The sequence below is a fragment of the Phaethon aethereus genome (assembly GCF_964289735.1).
Source record: "Phaethon aethereus genome assembly, chromosome: 3".
In the NCBI taxonomy this organism is placed as follows: Eukaryota; Metazoa; Chordata; class Aves; order Phaethontiformes; family Phaethontidae; genus Phaethon; species Phaethon aethereus.
Genome location: NC_138576.1, coordinates 84,519,455 through 84,533,063, shown reverse-complemented (window position 1 = coordinate 84,533,063; position 13,609 = coordinate 84,519,455). Strand labels below are relative to the sequence as shown.

General features: G+C 36.2%; 1 protein-coding gene across 1 annotated transcript in view; it reads right to left on the bottom strand.

Moving 5' to 3' along the window:
• Positions 1-13,609, bottom strand: part of MAP3K21 (mitogen-activated protein kinase kinase kinase 21) — a gene marked incomplete at its 3' end in the record, with an annotated part of 40,029 nt that overhangs the window by 18,390 nt on the left and 8,030 nt on the right. The window contains exon 2 of the mRNA XM_081998054.1: positions 1,860-2,040. Within this exon, the coding sequence (XP_081854180.1) occupies positions 1,860-2,040 (181 nt within the window). The remainder of the gene's footprint in view (positions 1-1,859; positions 2,041-13,609) is intronic.

The following is a 13,609-nucleotide window of genomic DNA, read 5'->3' as shown; positions in this document are numbered from 1 at the left end:
AGTGTGAGTATACTTGAGCAGCCTCAACTGCCTTTTTTTTTTTTTCCTTCTTTCTTTTCTTCTTCAGTAAGAGCTCTGCAGACTTCTTTTGGTGACTCAGTACTCAGTATGTGTAACTGAAGTTTAGAACTTTCCTGACATATACTGTGTTCTTGTCTTAGAGACTCATACTTAAATTTGTAACCTTATATAACCTGAATGCATTTTAAAACAAAGCACACTCCCATAACCAGGGTATTCTTTATTTGTTTTTCTTTTAAAGAAAGAGTAAAGATAAGCAACAGAATAGATCAAGGTGCAGTAAGCAGGAAATCTTTAGAAGCCAAGAAGGTCTAAACTATACTGTACAACACAGCCTTTCTACTTAAAAACCTCTCCTGTTAGACGTCCATCATTGAGCTAAATACTTACATTTTTACAAGAGAGGCGTGCAGGAGAGAAGGCGAAGAAGAGAAATACTGTAGGTTCCAAAAATGTAAACTAATGTTGCAGCAGAATATAAAATAATTGCACCAAAGCATACCCCCTCAGATACCTAAAATCACAGCAACAAGACTGGACAGGACCTGTAATTAAGCATGGAATACAGCTGATTAGGGAAACGCCTACACCCAACCTCCACCCCACAAAAGAAAAAAAATTTAAAAGAAAAGGGAAGAAAGAATGGAAAAAAAAGAAATGAAGCCAAAGATGTTTCTCAACCGGACATCAACTCAGACTGATGTAAACAAAATGCTGAAAATCAGTTCCAGATAGAAGAAAAATGGGTGTCACAAAACAGTAGTGCAGATATAGAATCACTCTGAGAATACCAGAAGTATTACTTCATGCTGTCGAATATCAGGTACCAAAGCAAAATTGGACCCTATTTAAGAATTATACAATACAGAACATGCATAAGAAGGCACGAGAAAACAGATTAAAATCCCCCCCTCCTTCCCCGAATAGCTACTTTGGATCCTTCAGAGAGAAAACATTTCAAAAAGAAAGGAAACGTAGACTTTTCAGAGTGAGGCAAAGCAGCTTTTAGAACCTATTTTGCAATCACTGCTTCTCCCCACTCACAAACAGAACTAAATTAAAACTAAATTTTAAATTACCTTTCTACAATACACATATCTCACTACACCACTAAAAAATAGCATCAGTATTGAGAGTCATATTACTTATATGATCCACAATAACGTCTTTAACAAGAAATTACAAATTTAACATAGGGAGTTCCCCACCTTTAAAATTAGAGAGCAAGTTAAAACAATTTTGTGCTGAACACACGATCCTCACTCCAGCTACTAAAAGCTGAGATGTGATGTTCACTTTTACACACAACATTCTAGATTCCTAAAAACAGCACTAATTTAAGTTAATATTTGGCAAAGTTCTGGTTTGCAGCTTGTTTTTATTTATCAGACATATAAGGTAAACAACTGGCTGGTCCCATTTCTTTACGCAGAATGAGACTTTTCAGACATCTGATATAAAGTAAACATACCAATACAACATCAATTGTATGTTAATGTATCAAGACCATACGGCTGTTTTATATTAATACTACAGATAAAAGGTATCTAAGCCAACAGATATTTTTATCTCTTAATGAGATCTTGCTTTCTAAAAAAAAAAAAAGTTTTTCTGTTATTTTCCCCTCCCTCTTCCCCAATTTGTAAATCATGAATAACTAAATGTAGATCAAATGAACTACATAATGAGAAATTAATATGTTTCTTAGAACAGCTGTACTTGCCATATGCTGAGACAATAGCCTAGGAAACCATCAAAAAAAAATCCAAATAAAAATTAATTCAAAGACCTCAACATAGTTCTACTGAACATGGTCTTCAAGCAGACAAATGTCTTACCTCCAAATATCACTTCCTTTAGAAAACATGGAGGATTTGATAACTTCTGGAGCCATCCACGCATAAGTCCCTGCTGCACTCATTTTGGTTGTTCTGTGCCACTCTCTAGCCAGACCGAAGTCTGTAATCTTCAGAGTTTTATTACAAATGTCATCGTGTTCCATCTTCTCTAGCAACAAAACTGCAAAAGATTGAGTTTGTAAATTAATGCAATGGCAATCAAAAATATCCAGTTCTGCTATTAATTTCACATACAAGTTGTATTGCACAGATAATTGTATACTTTAAATATTGTGAAAATATTATTGCAATTTTTATAAACATGAAAAAGGTTTTTGATAATTCTAAGCTATAAAAGTGAGAAATACCTACAGTGTCATGAGTTCTTTATGCAACTGTGTGAGTAGATATTAAACCAGCAAAAGAAATCTACTGTAAAGAGATGTAAAATAAAGCACTTAAGTTTAAGAAAGCCTGGAATCCTAACATCACCCAGATGATGACAGGCTGTGAAAAAGTTATTCACTTTGGAACGAGATTCTGAAGGAATAAAAATAGCAGCAGTAGTAAAACAAAAACAAATGTTAAGAATTTTTATAAAAGACTTAGAAAACAAAACAGAACACATTACATCACTGTATAAAATCTGTCCTTAATACTGCACCCAATCCTGGCTCCTACTCATCTCAAAAAGTATATAACAGAACTGAAAGAGGCAGAGAAGGACACAACCAGGGTGCTCAAAACAGCATATCCACAGCTACAAGAAATGGTTAATAGACAGGGAGTTTTCCCCTAGGAAAAGAAACAGCTAAGAACAGCATCTATAACACTACCTATGGAATGAAGGAAGCTATAAGTAACAATTCTTTAGCATTTCTCAGCACAAGAAACGGACATCATCGAGCGAAATTAGCAGATAAGAATCAAACACGTGGCAGCTGTTCACACAACACACAGGTAGGTGAACTTTGGAATTCTTGGCATAGTATGGGAATATTGTTATTTTACATAGATTTAAAAGCACCTACACAAATTTACGGAAGACAACTCCATTAAGAGCATTTACATCAAAAAAGTGGCTTTAAGGTCAAGAAATCCCCAGGCCACAAATCAGTACAAGTTGGGAGATTGTATCAGGGGAATTAGCTTGGCTTGGGAGTCCACAACCCGCAACAGGACACCGCACTTGGATCAAATCCGTGTTACCACTGCATATCATATTCACTGCACCTTCATGGGCATTACAGTAAATTATCTTTTTTGCTGTTGCATCCTACAGTGTGTATTCAGTGTCTGACTTGCTCATTACACAACAGTATTGGCAGAGTTGTAATACACCTTCACAAAACCGTGTTAAAAGGAAAAAGAACTGCATTATCATGTTAGAGCTCACAAGGAGAAAGACAACAGGTGCAAAGCAATCATTATTAACACACCATAATTTTAATTCCATATTCAGTTCCTGTCTGTAGTAGTAACTGTTAGATTTAACTTTCTGTTAAAATCATCTCCTGGGACAAAGATCACAGGCTAAGTTACAAATAAGAAGAATCATAAATACATGTGTTTTCCAACTATATGTATGGCAAAACACAGTACAGGGAAACCATTAATACAAAAGCAGATGAAGAATTACCTTCCCTTAGAAAAAACTGACCTTGCATTTGCAATAAATAGTTTTCCACATTCCATTTTCAGTAAGCTTCTTAACACAGAGTAGAAGAAATTAAAGCCAAAATGGTACAGACAAACCAAGAGCTCACCAGTCAGCACCACCAGAACAAGTTAAATTCATGCAAGAGTTTTTTATACTTTTATACTTGAATCAAAGACCTATTGTTTGCTATTCCATTTCAAACATGTTCAGCAGAATTCCTGACATTCCTTGTCAGTCAATGTGACCGAAACCAAAAACAGTCAGTCTTGCAAAAGGTAATAACTGGCATGTAGCCAAGTTTCATCCTACAAAGGGACAACGTTTCTTAGCAGTTCAAACTTCCCTTTCCGGCTGGTAGCCAGGAAAACAGCAATACTCTACACAGATTACTTAGCAGCTGGGTAGTAAAAATGCTCGGCATAGCTGAGTAGAGCTCTTTAAGTTCTTCCCTGGTAGTAGCCTAGCAACCTTTACTATAGCATCCTTCTGCCACTTCCACAGCTTCCTGGCCCTCACTGGCTGCTAACCTGCGAGGAGTCACTTTGACAATCGCATGCTTACTCTGTTCACTCAGCCTCCACTTGTTTCTTTTTCAAATCCCTTAAATTGTCTTTTCAGACTCCAAAACATCTGCAATATTAAGTTGGGTAAGAGCCAGTTTAGTACTTTCTGGTTTACGTTAACATTTTTCAGACTTTTATTTTCCACAAAGAGTAAAGTTCATACTTACATTAGTGCTATCGCTCTGACAAACACAGCCTAAAATATTTAAAAGTACAAAGCTCATTTGAAAATAAATTCAAACCTACTCAAATAAAACAGAATTAGATTAGGAATGCCAAAAGTGCAGGAAAATCCTACGTCTACCTCATTTATTTTGACATAAGCAAAACCAGAGACTATGACTATTGCTGAATGACTCAAATTCTAAGAGAAGGAGATCCAGTTGGAAGTGAGAAGACTTGTGTGAACTAGCATAAAACTTCATCTTGGACTGTTATTCAAACATTCTGTGTGCTACAGCCAGAACTAAACATTTGACTAAATATTTTAAGGCCATGTATGTTTCCTACTGGTGACACCACTTTCAATTCAATTCTGACTTTAACACACCTCTTTTTGTGACACTACCATTTTGCAATGAGATCAAGGGGAAAGTAAAGTTGTTAACATCATAGCAGCAGAGGTTAGGTTGCCATATACCAGGCATGCTTTGAATACAGAAGACAACACATGCCCAGAACCATTCACAGATGGGGGAAAAAAGAGATATTGCATGTTATTTTCAATAATTCAATGAAAAATAAATCCATATGTTGAAGAGAAAAGCCAAAAAAACCTTCAGAGATAAAAGTGTGAAAAAACCAAATGCTGCGTGGTAAAGTGGTATTGAAATTGGTGGATATCATTTTGCATGTGTCCTAAACATTGAAGAAACTTTTGACAATGCAGCAAGTGTACATGAAGATTCTAATAGCATCCCTAACAAAGATACTGCTATTTAACCACAGAGATGAAAAAAAACTTACACGCTGTCCAATGTAAATGAAAAGAACATGGAATTCCAAGTGTTAGTCATCCTAGCTCACTGAACAAAGAGCTCAAAGAATTAGGAAATAACAGGTTGGAACAGACACCACCCCCCCTCAGAGTAGGACTAATGTTGGAAAAAGTATAAATCTACTATCAAACATTTTTATGAATCTGTAAAGTTATGGCACTATAACAGAATAAAAAACCCCATTATCTATACTCAAAACAACTGCATTGTATTCATCCAACTACAGACATTAATTTAACTTACATGTATTCTTAGAATAGATGTTGAAAAAACTAATTAAGGACAGTGATTAGGGACATCAAGGCATAGAAATAGCAGCAAAATTATAGAAGAGTTACATTACAAATAGCTCATATCACAGTAATCCCATTTTGTCCTGATAGATGGCTTCTTAGAAAGGGATAAGGGAGCAGACTTGAGCAGATGTGAATACTTTTTAGGAATTTTAATCACACAGACAGAGTAAGAATTAATCAAAGAATCCTCTACAGCAGTTGTATGAAGGAAAATCTTAAGAGAGGAGTTATCGGGATAGAAAGGAATCATCATTAGGCAGCATGTTTGCTTCACAAGCCAATTTGCATGCAATCAGAGTAAAAATATAAGGTGTGTTTCAAGAACTGACAGCGAAGTCAGAAGATACTTCCCACTCTGAAGAAGACCACATCATCATACTAGAAAATATGCAAAGTTGGAAGGTATCAATCATAAAACTTACAGCTATAAAGCAGAGGTGAAGGAAGAAGAAATAGCTGGCTAGTCTGCCTAACAGAGGGAAAACCAAAACAGCAACTACACGTAACTGCATGAGCTAGTTGCGCAGCTCTGAAAGGCACTAAAAAGTCTTTTTTTAGTAGAAACAGGGAAGTATCAATAGAATTGTACAAAGCATAAAGACCTCATATGAAATACTGGATGACTAGAACTGCACATATGTATTCAACAACAGGAACTTAAACTGGAGCAGATGCAGAAAATAGAATAATAATAATCAGGAACCTGTAACATCTTTTACTTTAGATGAATCAGAAGAGCTTGTCCTTTTTGCTAGGCTAAACAAATGTTGAGAACAGTTATGAGAACAGAAGTTAGCCATACCTATAAACAGGATGCAGACCTACAGCACTAGTGCTCTTCTTGATAAAATATTCTCCTAGGTGCCCTGGCTGATCCATCATACTGGCATGCTTGTGATTTAAACTCAGTTCTAGATCTGGAGCTACCAGGGTGGGGAGAGAGTCCCATTAGATTTCAAGATACTGCCTCTTTTCTCCCACATCCTTTTTGGCCCTCCTCTGCAGTGTAAAGCACAGTTTACTCCTCAAAAAAGTCATAAGATCCAACATACACTCCTGTCAAACCTAATGGTTCCTGAAATAGCAATGCCATTAATCTTTCCTGTTTTCTTTCTGCATTATCATAGTTACAGCTGGAGTCTTTTTCTACTAATCTTATGGCACACCACAAGCATTTTATGGTGTAACAGTATGCAGACAAGATGTTCTCTTTAAAAAGTAAAATCTATCACACAGTTGCCCAAGATGGCAACAGAACTGGACCTGCTGAGCCAGCTGGTACTTCCCAACTCTGTGTCTCTTTAACTAAAACAGAACCGGCAATCTCTCTCTGCCAAACTGCTACTGTTTCCATACAAGCTGTTCTCAGTCAGGAAAGGCACAGAATTTAGGCTTGAAAAGGAGGCAGAAGTCCCAGTAAAATTCCACCCAAATGCTCCCAGTCCCCCCTCCTTTTCCTGTCCCATTCCCCTTCTATCACTCTATCTCAAAACCCTCCCCTCTGGCAGTAACATTTGCTTTGAGCTACTGAGAGCAAAATGTAAGAGATAACTGCAGCAGCTCAGTGGTATAAAGTGGCAGTCCAAGTCTGGCCAGATTTGGACAAGGGGTATGGATGGATAGGCTGTAACTGGTCAAAAAATAATAGAAAAGAACATATTTAGACAAATCAGGTTCTTGGGGTACATGCCTGCTCTACCAAATTCCAACAGGTCCAGAACTATACCCTCAGTGCTTTCAGGACTAAGCCACAATTCTAGAGAGGAATTGAAAGAATTCATTTAAATTGCATGTATTTTGTTTACAGCACAATTTTAAATAAAAGGCTCACATTCTTGCCTCAGCTTCTCCCCTTTTTGTTTCTTAAAATTCCTGTAGCTTAACAAACAGTATTTACAGCAAGCCTGAGGGAAGCCTGGACAGACCTTTTAGTTGGCAACATACCCAGGAAACCTCCACCTAGCACTAAGCTTTTCAACTTTACTCTTCTAATGCAGGTTAATGCCTACAGTCCTATTTTTCTTTTTGTTACTAAAAATTACAGATTATATTTCTCCAACCTTATCTATCTCAAAGTCCTCATTTAATACAGTATTTCATTTGACAAGTTTCTTGAAATCCAAAGACTTTGTGCAGTTAAAATCAGTTTTATTTCATAATGCATTCCAGCACTTACAGGTGACCATTTGCAGTTATTAGCCATTTAAACAACTGAGTAAACAAGGTATTCTGAGAGAAGCCTTGAAAAAGGCTTGAACACCTTTTTAATAGTTTAATGTACTGAAATCAAACTATCTTTTAATCCTTAAATTTTAAAAATATCATCCTGAAATACTCGAGTCCTTTCTATCCCTTCTGTCCTCTTTATACTCTCTTTATACCTTCTACTCTACCCTCTTTATATTCTTGATTTTGTTGCTACTAAAAATAAAAAGTTAAGCAACCATATTTTCTCAAGTTAGTTATTTGCCACCGACTGCTTTTTGTTACCTTATCTACAATTTGCTAAATAGCTGACTATCACAGTTTTCACAAATACAAGCTATTTAACAGCACAGCTATTTAAGTTACTATGACTATAGGTAAGACTGCCTACGTGCCCACTACGTTTACCACCAGTGATAAAGTCATTCTTAGAGAATACCAGACAGAAAGGAAAGATGTTATACTATACACCTCTCCTTGCAAATAGAGATTGTCCAGACAATGCTGCTACTGTCATCTGTCCCCCCTGCACCCATTCAGTTCCCTCTCCAACTGTTTGCAAGTGAATCTGGTTCATGTTTAATTCACTAAACCAACACGCAACAAAACCAGCAGGGCAACCTTGTATCTTTACCTGGGAACTAACAGGTAGAAAAAAAACCTTGCTAAACATTGCATATTCGGTTAATGAAACACAGTACCTTGTAAATATTGAGACCCACCTCCATTACTTGGAGCTGGTGTTTGGTTCCAGTTGTAATTAGAAATTAAAATTTCAATACTGCTTATGGAAGCTATGCCCAGTTTAAAAACCTGCAAATTAACTATCACAGTGAAAACATTGAACTGATAAGAACATTTTCAATACATACAAAAGACGATTTGCTCATACATCACTGTTTCTTAAATACCTTGCCTTTCTCCTATGAGTTCTCAGGATATCAGCAGTTATCTCTGTAGCCAGTATCTGTCAAATTGTGATTATCTCACTATACTAAGTTTAGAGCTCACCATCAGCAAGGGAATTTCACCCTTTAAACACTGATCACATATGCAGGAGACATTTCTCTACTTTTTATTATAGGGATACTGTGCTCCTCTATCATCTATGTCCCGTTACAGCAGGCATATAACTATTTCTTAATTTTCACACTAAATTGAAAGCAACAGTTTGTTCTTAAATGTATTTGCCTAAAAACATCTAGCTTTAAAAAAAAGAAAAAACCTCACAGGAGCCAACATAGATTAAAAAAAAAAAAATCCCGAACAAAGTGTTCCCAATTGGAAAGCCAAAACAAGACAAGACTTGACACAAAAAGACCTTGACAGCACAAATTGACAAATACACACCAACCCCATAAGAAAAACACATCCCATAGTGGGGCATGTGGCACAAAACCACCAAAGCATGAGAAGGACGGGGAGTCACCTAGCTCTCCAGAGGGAATGAAGGGAAAAGAAGAGAGAGAACCAGGGATGGGAAATTTCAACAGCTTCAACACACCTTGCATCACCATTTTTTGCTTCCCCTTCACTTCTTTAATAACCATTATTAAAGCAACTTTGGGCAAATGGAAACTTGAGAGAAAGAAGCAGTTTTAACAAGTTATTGGCACAGGCTGCAGACGCTGGAATTACTGCCTGCCATTTGTGTTCACTTGCTGTTCAGATAGCTCTGCAATGCAAACCAGAAATTTCTATCGTGCCGTAAAAGGAAGTACCAGAGGTAACAAGCATTTATAATTAGACATTCAAATAATCATCATTTAAACAGTAAATTCTGAAAATGCAGGATTTGGATATTGCATCAGCAAAAAAATCAAAAGCTGACTGTACACTAAACATTCCCAAGTTCTCCGTTTAATAACATATTAAGCTTAGTTCTCCTATTTATATACTACATTGAAGAAAAGTTACCTCATTACAGCAATTCCTCCATAATTTTACAATTACATGGAAATCAGTCAACACTGAAACTTAAATTTAAAACTCAATAACACTCACTTATGCGGCATCTACCAGGAACTTCTCTACTTATTTGAAACAGCAATTACTTTCTCTTAAGCTCTTTCTTCTTTGCTGGCTATTAGTTTTTAAAAGGCACCTATGCAATAAAAACAGTGACCAAAATGCAGGTAGATTAGAAAGAAATGCTAAAACCAACTAGTAATAATAGTCAGGTGGTGAATCAGTCATTCCTGACTAAGATTCTCTTCTAGTTTCAAACTCTACAGAACAAAGTAGCTGTGTATCCATTCCGTAAAGAACACCACCTTTGTTATGAAATGGTGATTTATTTATTTTCTTAAGGAACTTCTTTCTATTCCTAAAAAAAACCAAAATGCAAGGCAAACTAAAGCTATTATATTCAAACTGCAAAAGGAGTCTTAGGCAATATATAATGCATCAGGTAGAGTTTCCTCCAACAGAAACTTTCAGAAGACATATTAATCACCTCCCTAACCCCAAATTCACGGCCTGGCTATTCCCTTCAAAACAACGTAAATCCATATATGCCATACAACATACAGAATTCATCAGGGCAATGCAGCTTAGGTTTATAATCTCAAAAGTGGCATCCAGGGGCAAGAGCTGACAGAGGTTACCTTTCTTCAGAACTAACAAGTTAACTTATCTATCATTAGTCAAATGACTTTTTCAAGATTTAATTTGAAAAACAAGAATATGTCATTCAAAATTGTTTTGTTTTTTATTAATGTAAATAGAACATTACTTGATGCAATTTGATATTTTAAGCTAATCAGGAGAATACCTGGCTTCTGAATACATGCAAGTATTTACATAGTTGACATGCTTTTCCTGATTGTAATGTATTACACTCAGCAATTACAGACTTCCTTGTTGCTTTATTTTTTGTGATCTATATCAAGGTGCATTTGAGGTGTTGAAATTAGGATATTTAATGCACAAAAAATAATTTCAAAATGAAAGAAAGTTTAGAAAAGCTTAATATAAATATATAGATAGATAGATACATTGAAAATTAAAAACACTTTCTACCTTTAAAGGTGACTTGCTAACCAAAGTACAAGGGTGTAGGCTGATGTCACAACCAAGACCATAAGAGCTTGCTGTCACTAAAACAGTTATCTTAACTTTCTCTCCAGTTATAGCCCCTCATCCTCACTGTTTTTTTTACCCCTGTACTGAGTCTAGCAACTGGGTAGTCTTCGGAGACACAATTCGCCAGATAGCTCAACAGAAAATTAAGCCTGCAAATAAAACAACTTACAAGTAGTTTTCTGCTGGATACCTCAGCTGATTTAACCCAGACCTACTGGCCATGCAGGCAGAGATGAGTAGATGCTGCTGATGCGTGGGAGTGGGGAGAACCTGTGCCTGGATATAGGTGAGGAAACCTCCTTGCGCAGATAGCTGCTAAATGAAGCCACGTATCACCTCGTGTAGTAATTGAGAAGTCAAGCAACATTTCAGAATTAACAGCTCTAACCTTCTACATCCAGTTTTAGTCAGAGATGTAAAGATAGAATACAGCTTTGCTACTTTTTTCCATTATAAAATCATCTTTGATGAAATTTATTATTGAAAAGAACCAGTTGAATAAACTGAAGACAAAAAAATTTTCTCCCTCCCTTTGAAGATGCTTAGTGCTATGAACCCAGACAAACTCTGGTTGTAGATGCTTAGTCAAGTTTAGTCATTGAGGTCCCTTTGGATCTCATCAGTTAACATGCAACTCCTTTAATATAATTTCTATGAGGAATTTTAACAGGTTATACTCCATAAAGAACTCTGACTTCGGTTGTCAGTTTCTTTTATACAGAATATTTGAAAGAGTCTTATTGCTTTAAAAGAATTTTTGCCAAACAACCTGTTCCAAAACAAAGTAAAAAAAAAAAAAAAGACTGAATTTTCTACACTGCTTTAAAAAAAAAAAAATACAAAACTTGGGAGGAAAAAAAAATAATTCTAACTTTTTAATATATTCCGTGGGGTAGACTGATTCCTGCATTCCATCCTTGCAGTTTCTTTAGTAGCTGAAGCCCCTTAGGACTGTGCATTTCCAAGAAGTCTAATCTTCTCTAATAGCAAAGGCAAAACACTTATTTTGAAATGAGAACGCTGCAAACTTGGCAGCACTCTCTTTCTCTTGGGAGGAGAAAATGGAAGGGAAAACCTGCTCTTTTGACTCAATAATTAGTGTAACATTCAGTAATAAGTTAAAAAGTACGTATTTTTCCTTTTTACATAACACATGAGGAAATAAACCCAATTAGTTTCAGGAAGAACAGTGGCATCTAATCCTAATGGAAAAGAAAATCACAAAACTGCCTAAACATTTAGAGCTAAAATATAACCAGTTTCAAGGGTTAATTTGTCCCATAATGAACTACAGCAATGAAGCAGTTACTCCTGCATTTTCAAGAGGGAGGGCCAGCTTATCAGCTCCAAGTTAATAGCACACCTGCCAAAACACAGATTTTAGTCACTATGAAGAGAACAAAGCATGATTATATAGCAAACACTGGCATGTCTAGGACTGATTTAACTGGAGCTATGACCCCATACAAAAAAAAAAGGTTAAACTTGGCAGGAACCTCCAAGAAGGAAGAATAGTTCTGTGGTGACATTATACAAATACGTAAATTTTCCATCTTACTATATATAACCTATGATATTAAGATGCAGTAAGTGTATCAAAATTTAAACATCCACTTACATGCAGTTACTGATCTGAGGTAAGCTCTCAATAACATGGTCAAGCAAGGTAAAAATGGTGAAATTAGCTGTAAGCTGTCAATCCAGGAATGTAAATTTATGACATCAGTTGTTATTTTGGTACTGCTACTACAGACAGCCAAGTCACTTTGTATTTAATATATCTATATATATTATCTATATTTTTGTGACTTTAATGTCATAATTTTGCCTCTAACAGAAAAAAACCCCAAACCCCAAAGCTCAAAATACAAAAAAGCATTGCCCTTTTTAGAAGCATTATTACTAAAGGTCATTGGGATAAATTTCAATGGCTTACATTTTAAGATATCATCAGAAATAAAAATTCAAGGACAGAAACCACCCATGCTGCAAACACTCCCTGCAAATTTTCATTGTACAAGGCCATCATGTTTCAGAACTTGAAACACTGAAGCATGTTTAGAAGAACATTTATACTTAGTGATAAGAAAACTTACAGGCTGCAAACAAAAAGCCATTCTCTTCTAAGGTCAAAGAAACCACAAAACAGCATTCAACATCCAAATACAGTTCAATGATGTGTTACTTCTCTAGTCTTTTGATGTTGCAGAACATAACTTTTTAATGGAACTTGTAATATTTGGTAAGAGGGTCCAAAGGCATGCACTGCGCTTACAGTCCCAGGGCGGGGGGGGAGGAGGCGGGGAGTAATCTGTAACTGAAAACTCAGTTATATTTCAATTTTTTCTAATGCTAGGCTAACACTATCAACGCCCAAATCCCAACCCTATCTTGCCTTCTGTTCATATAAGCACAACACTTCATTTCACAAGTGTTATGATCAGAAGTTAAACTTATTTCTCACTGTTTAGGGGAACAAACAAAATTATGTAAGTACTTTCATAGCTAATGGGAGGTGTTTAGCTGCCTGTTTTTCCATTGACTTTTACGCAAATGGGTTGCTCGCTCAGTGCAATTTTCAGAGGCAGGTAAGTATGTGACCAATATCCTTAGGGCACCAGCTTAAAAAAAAAAAAAAAAAGAGCCAAGTAATGCTTTTAGTCTTCTTTCATGTAGAAATATTACAAACACTCTAATCCACAAGTTCTACACTTCAGTTTATAATGCTACCCCAAAACAGAACACTTTTTCACAAAAAACAGTCAGCAAATGTGACATACAGACTAGAACACGAACGTGACTCCCCATGTTGGACATGAAGAGGTCACCAGAAACCTTGATGCAAACGAACTTCTCACAGAAACCTGCTAGGAAAGAGTCCAACATGGAGCAGGAAAAAAGAAAAAAAAAACCTTCCAACAGCTGGTGTCTTATAGTAAGAGAG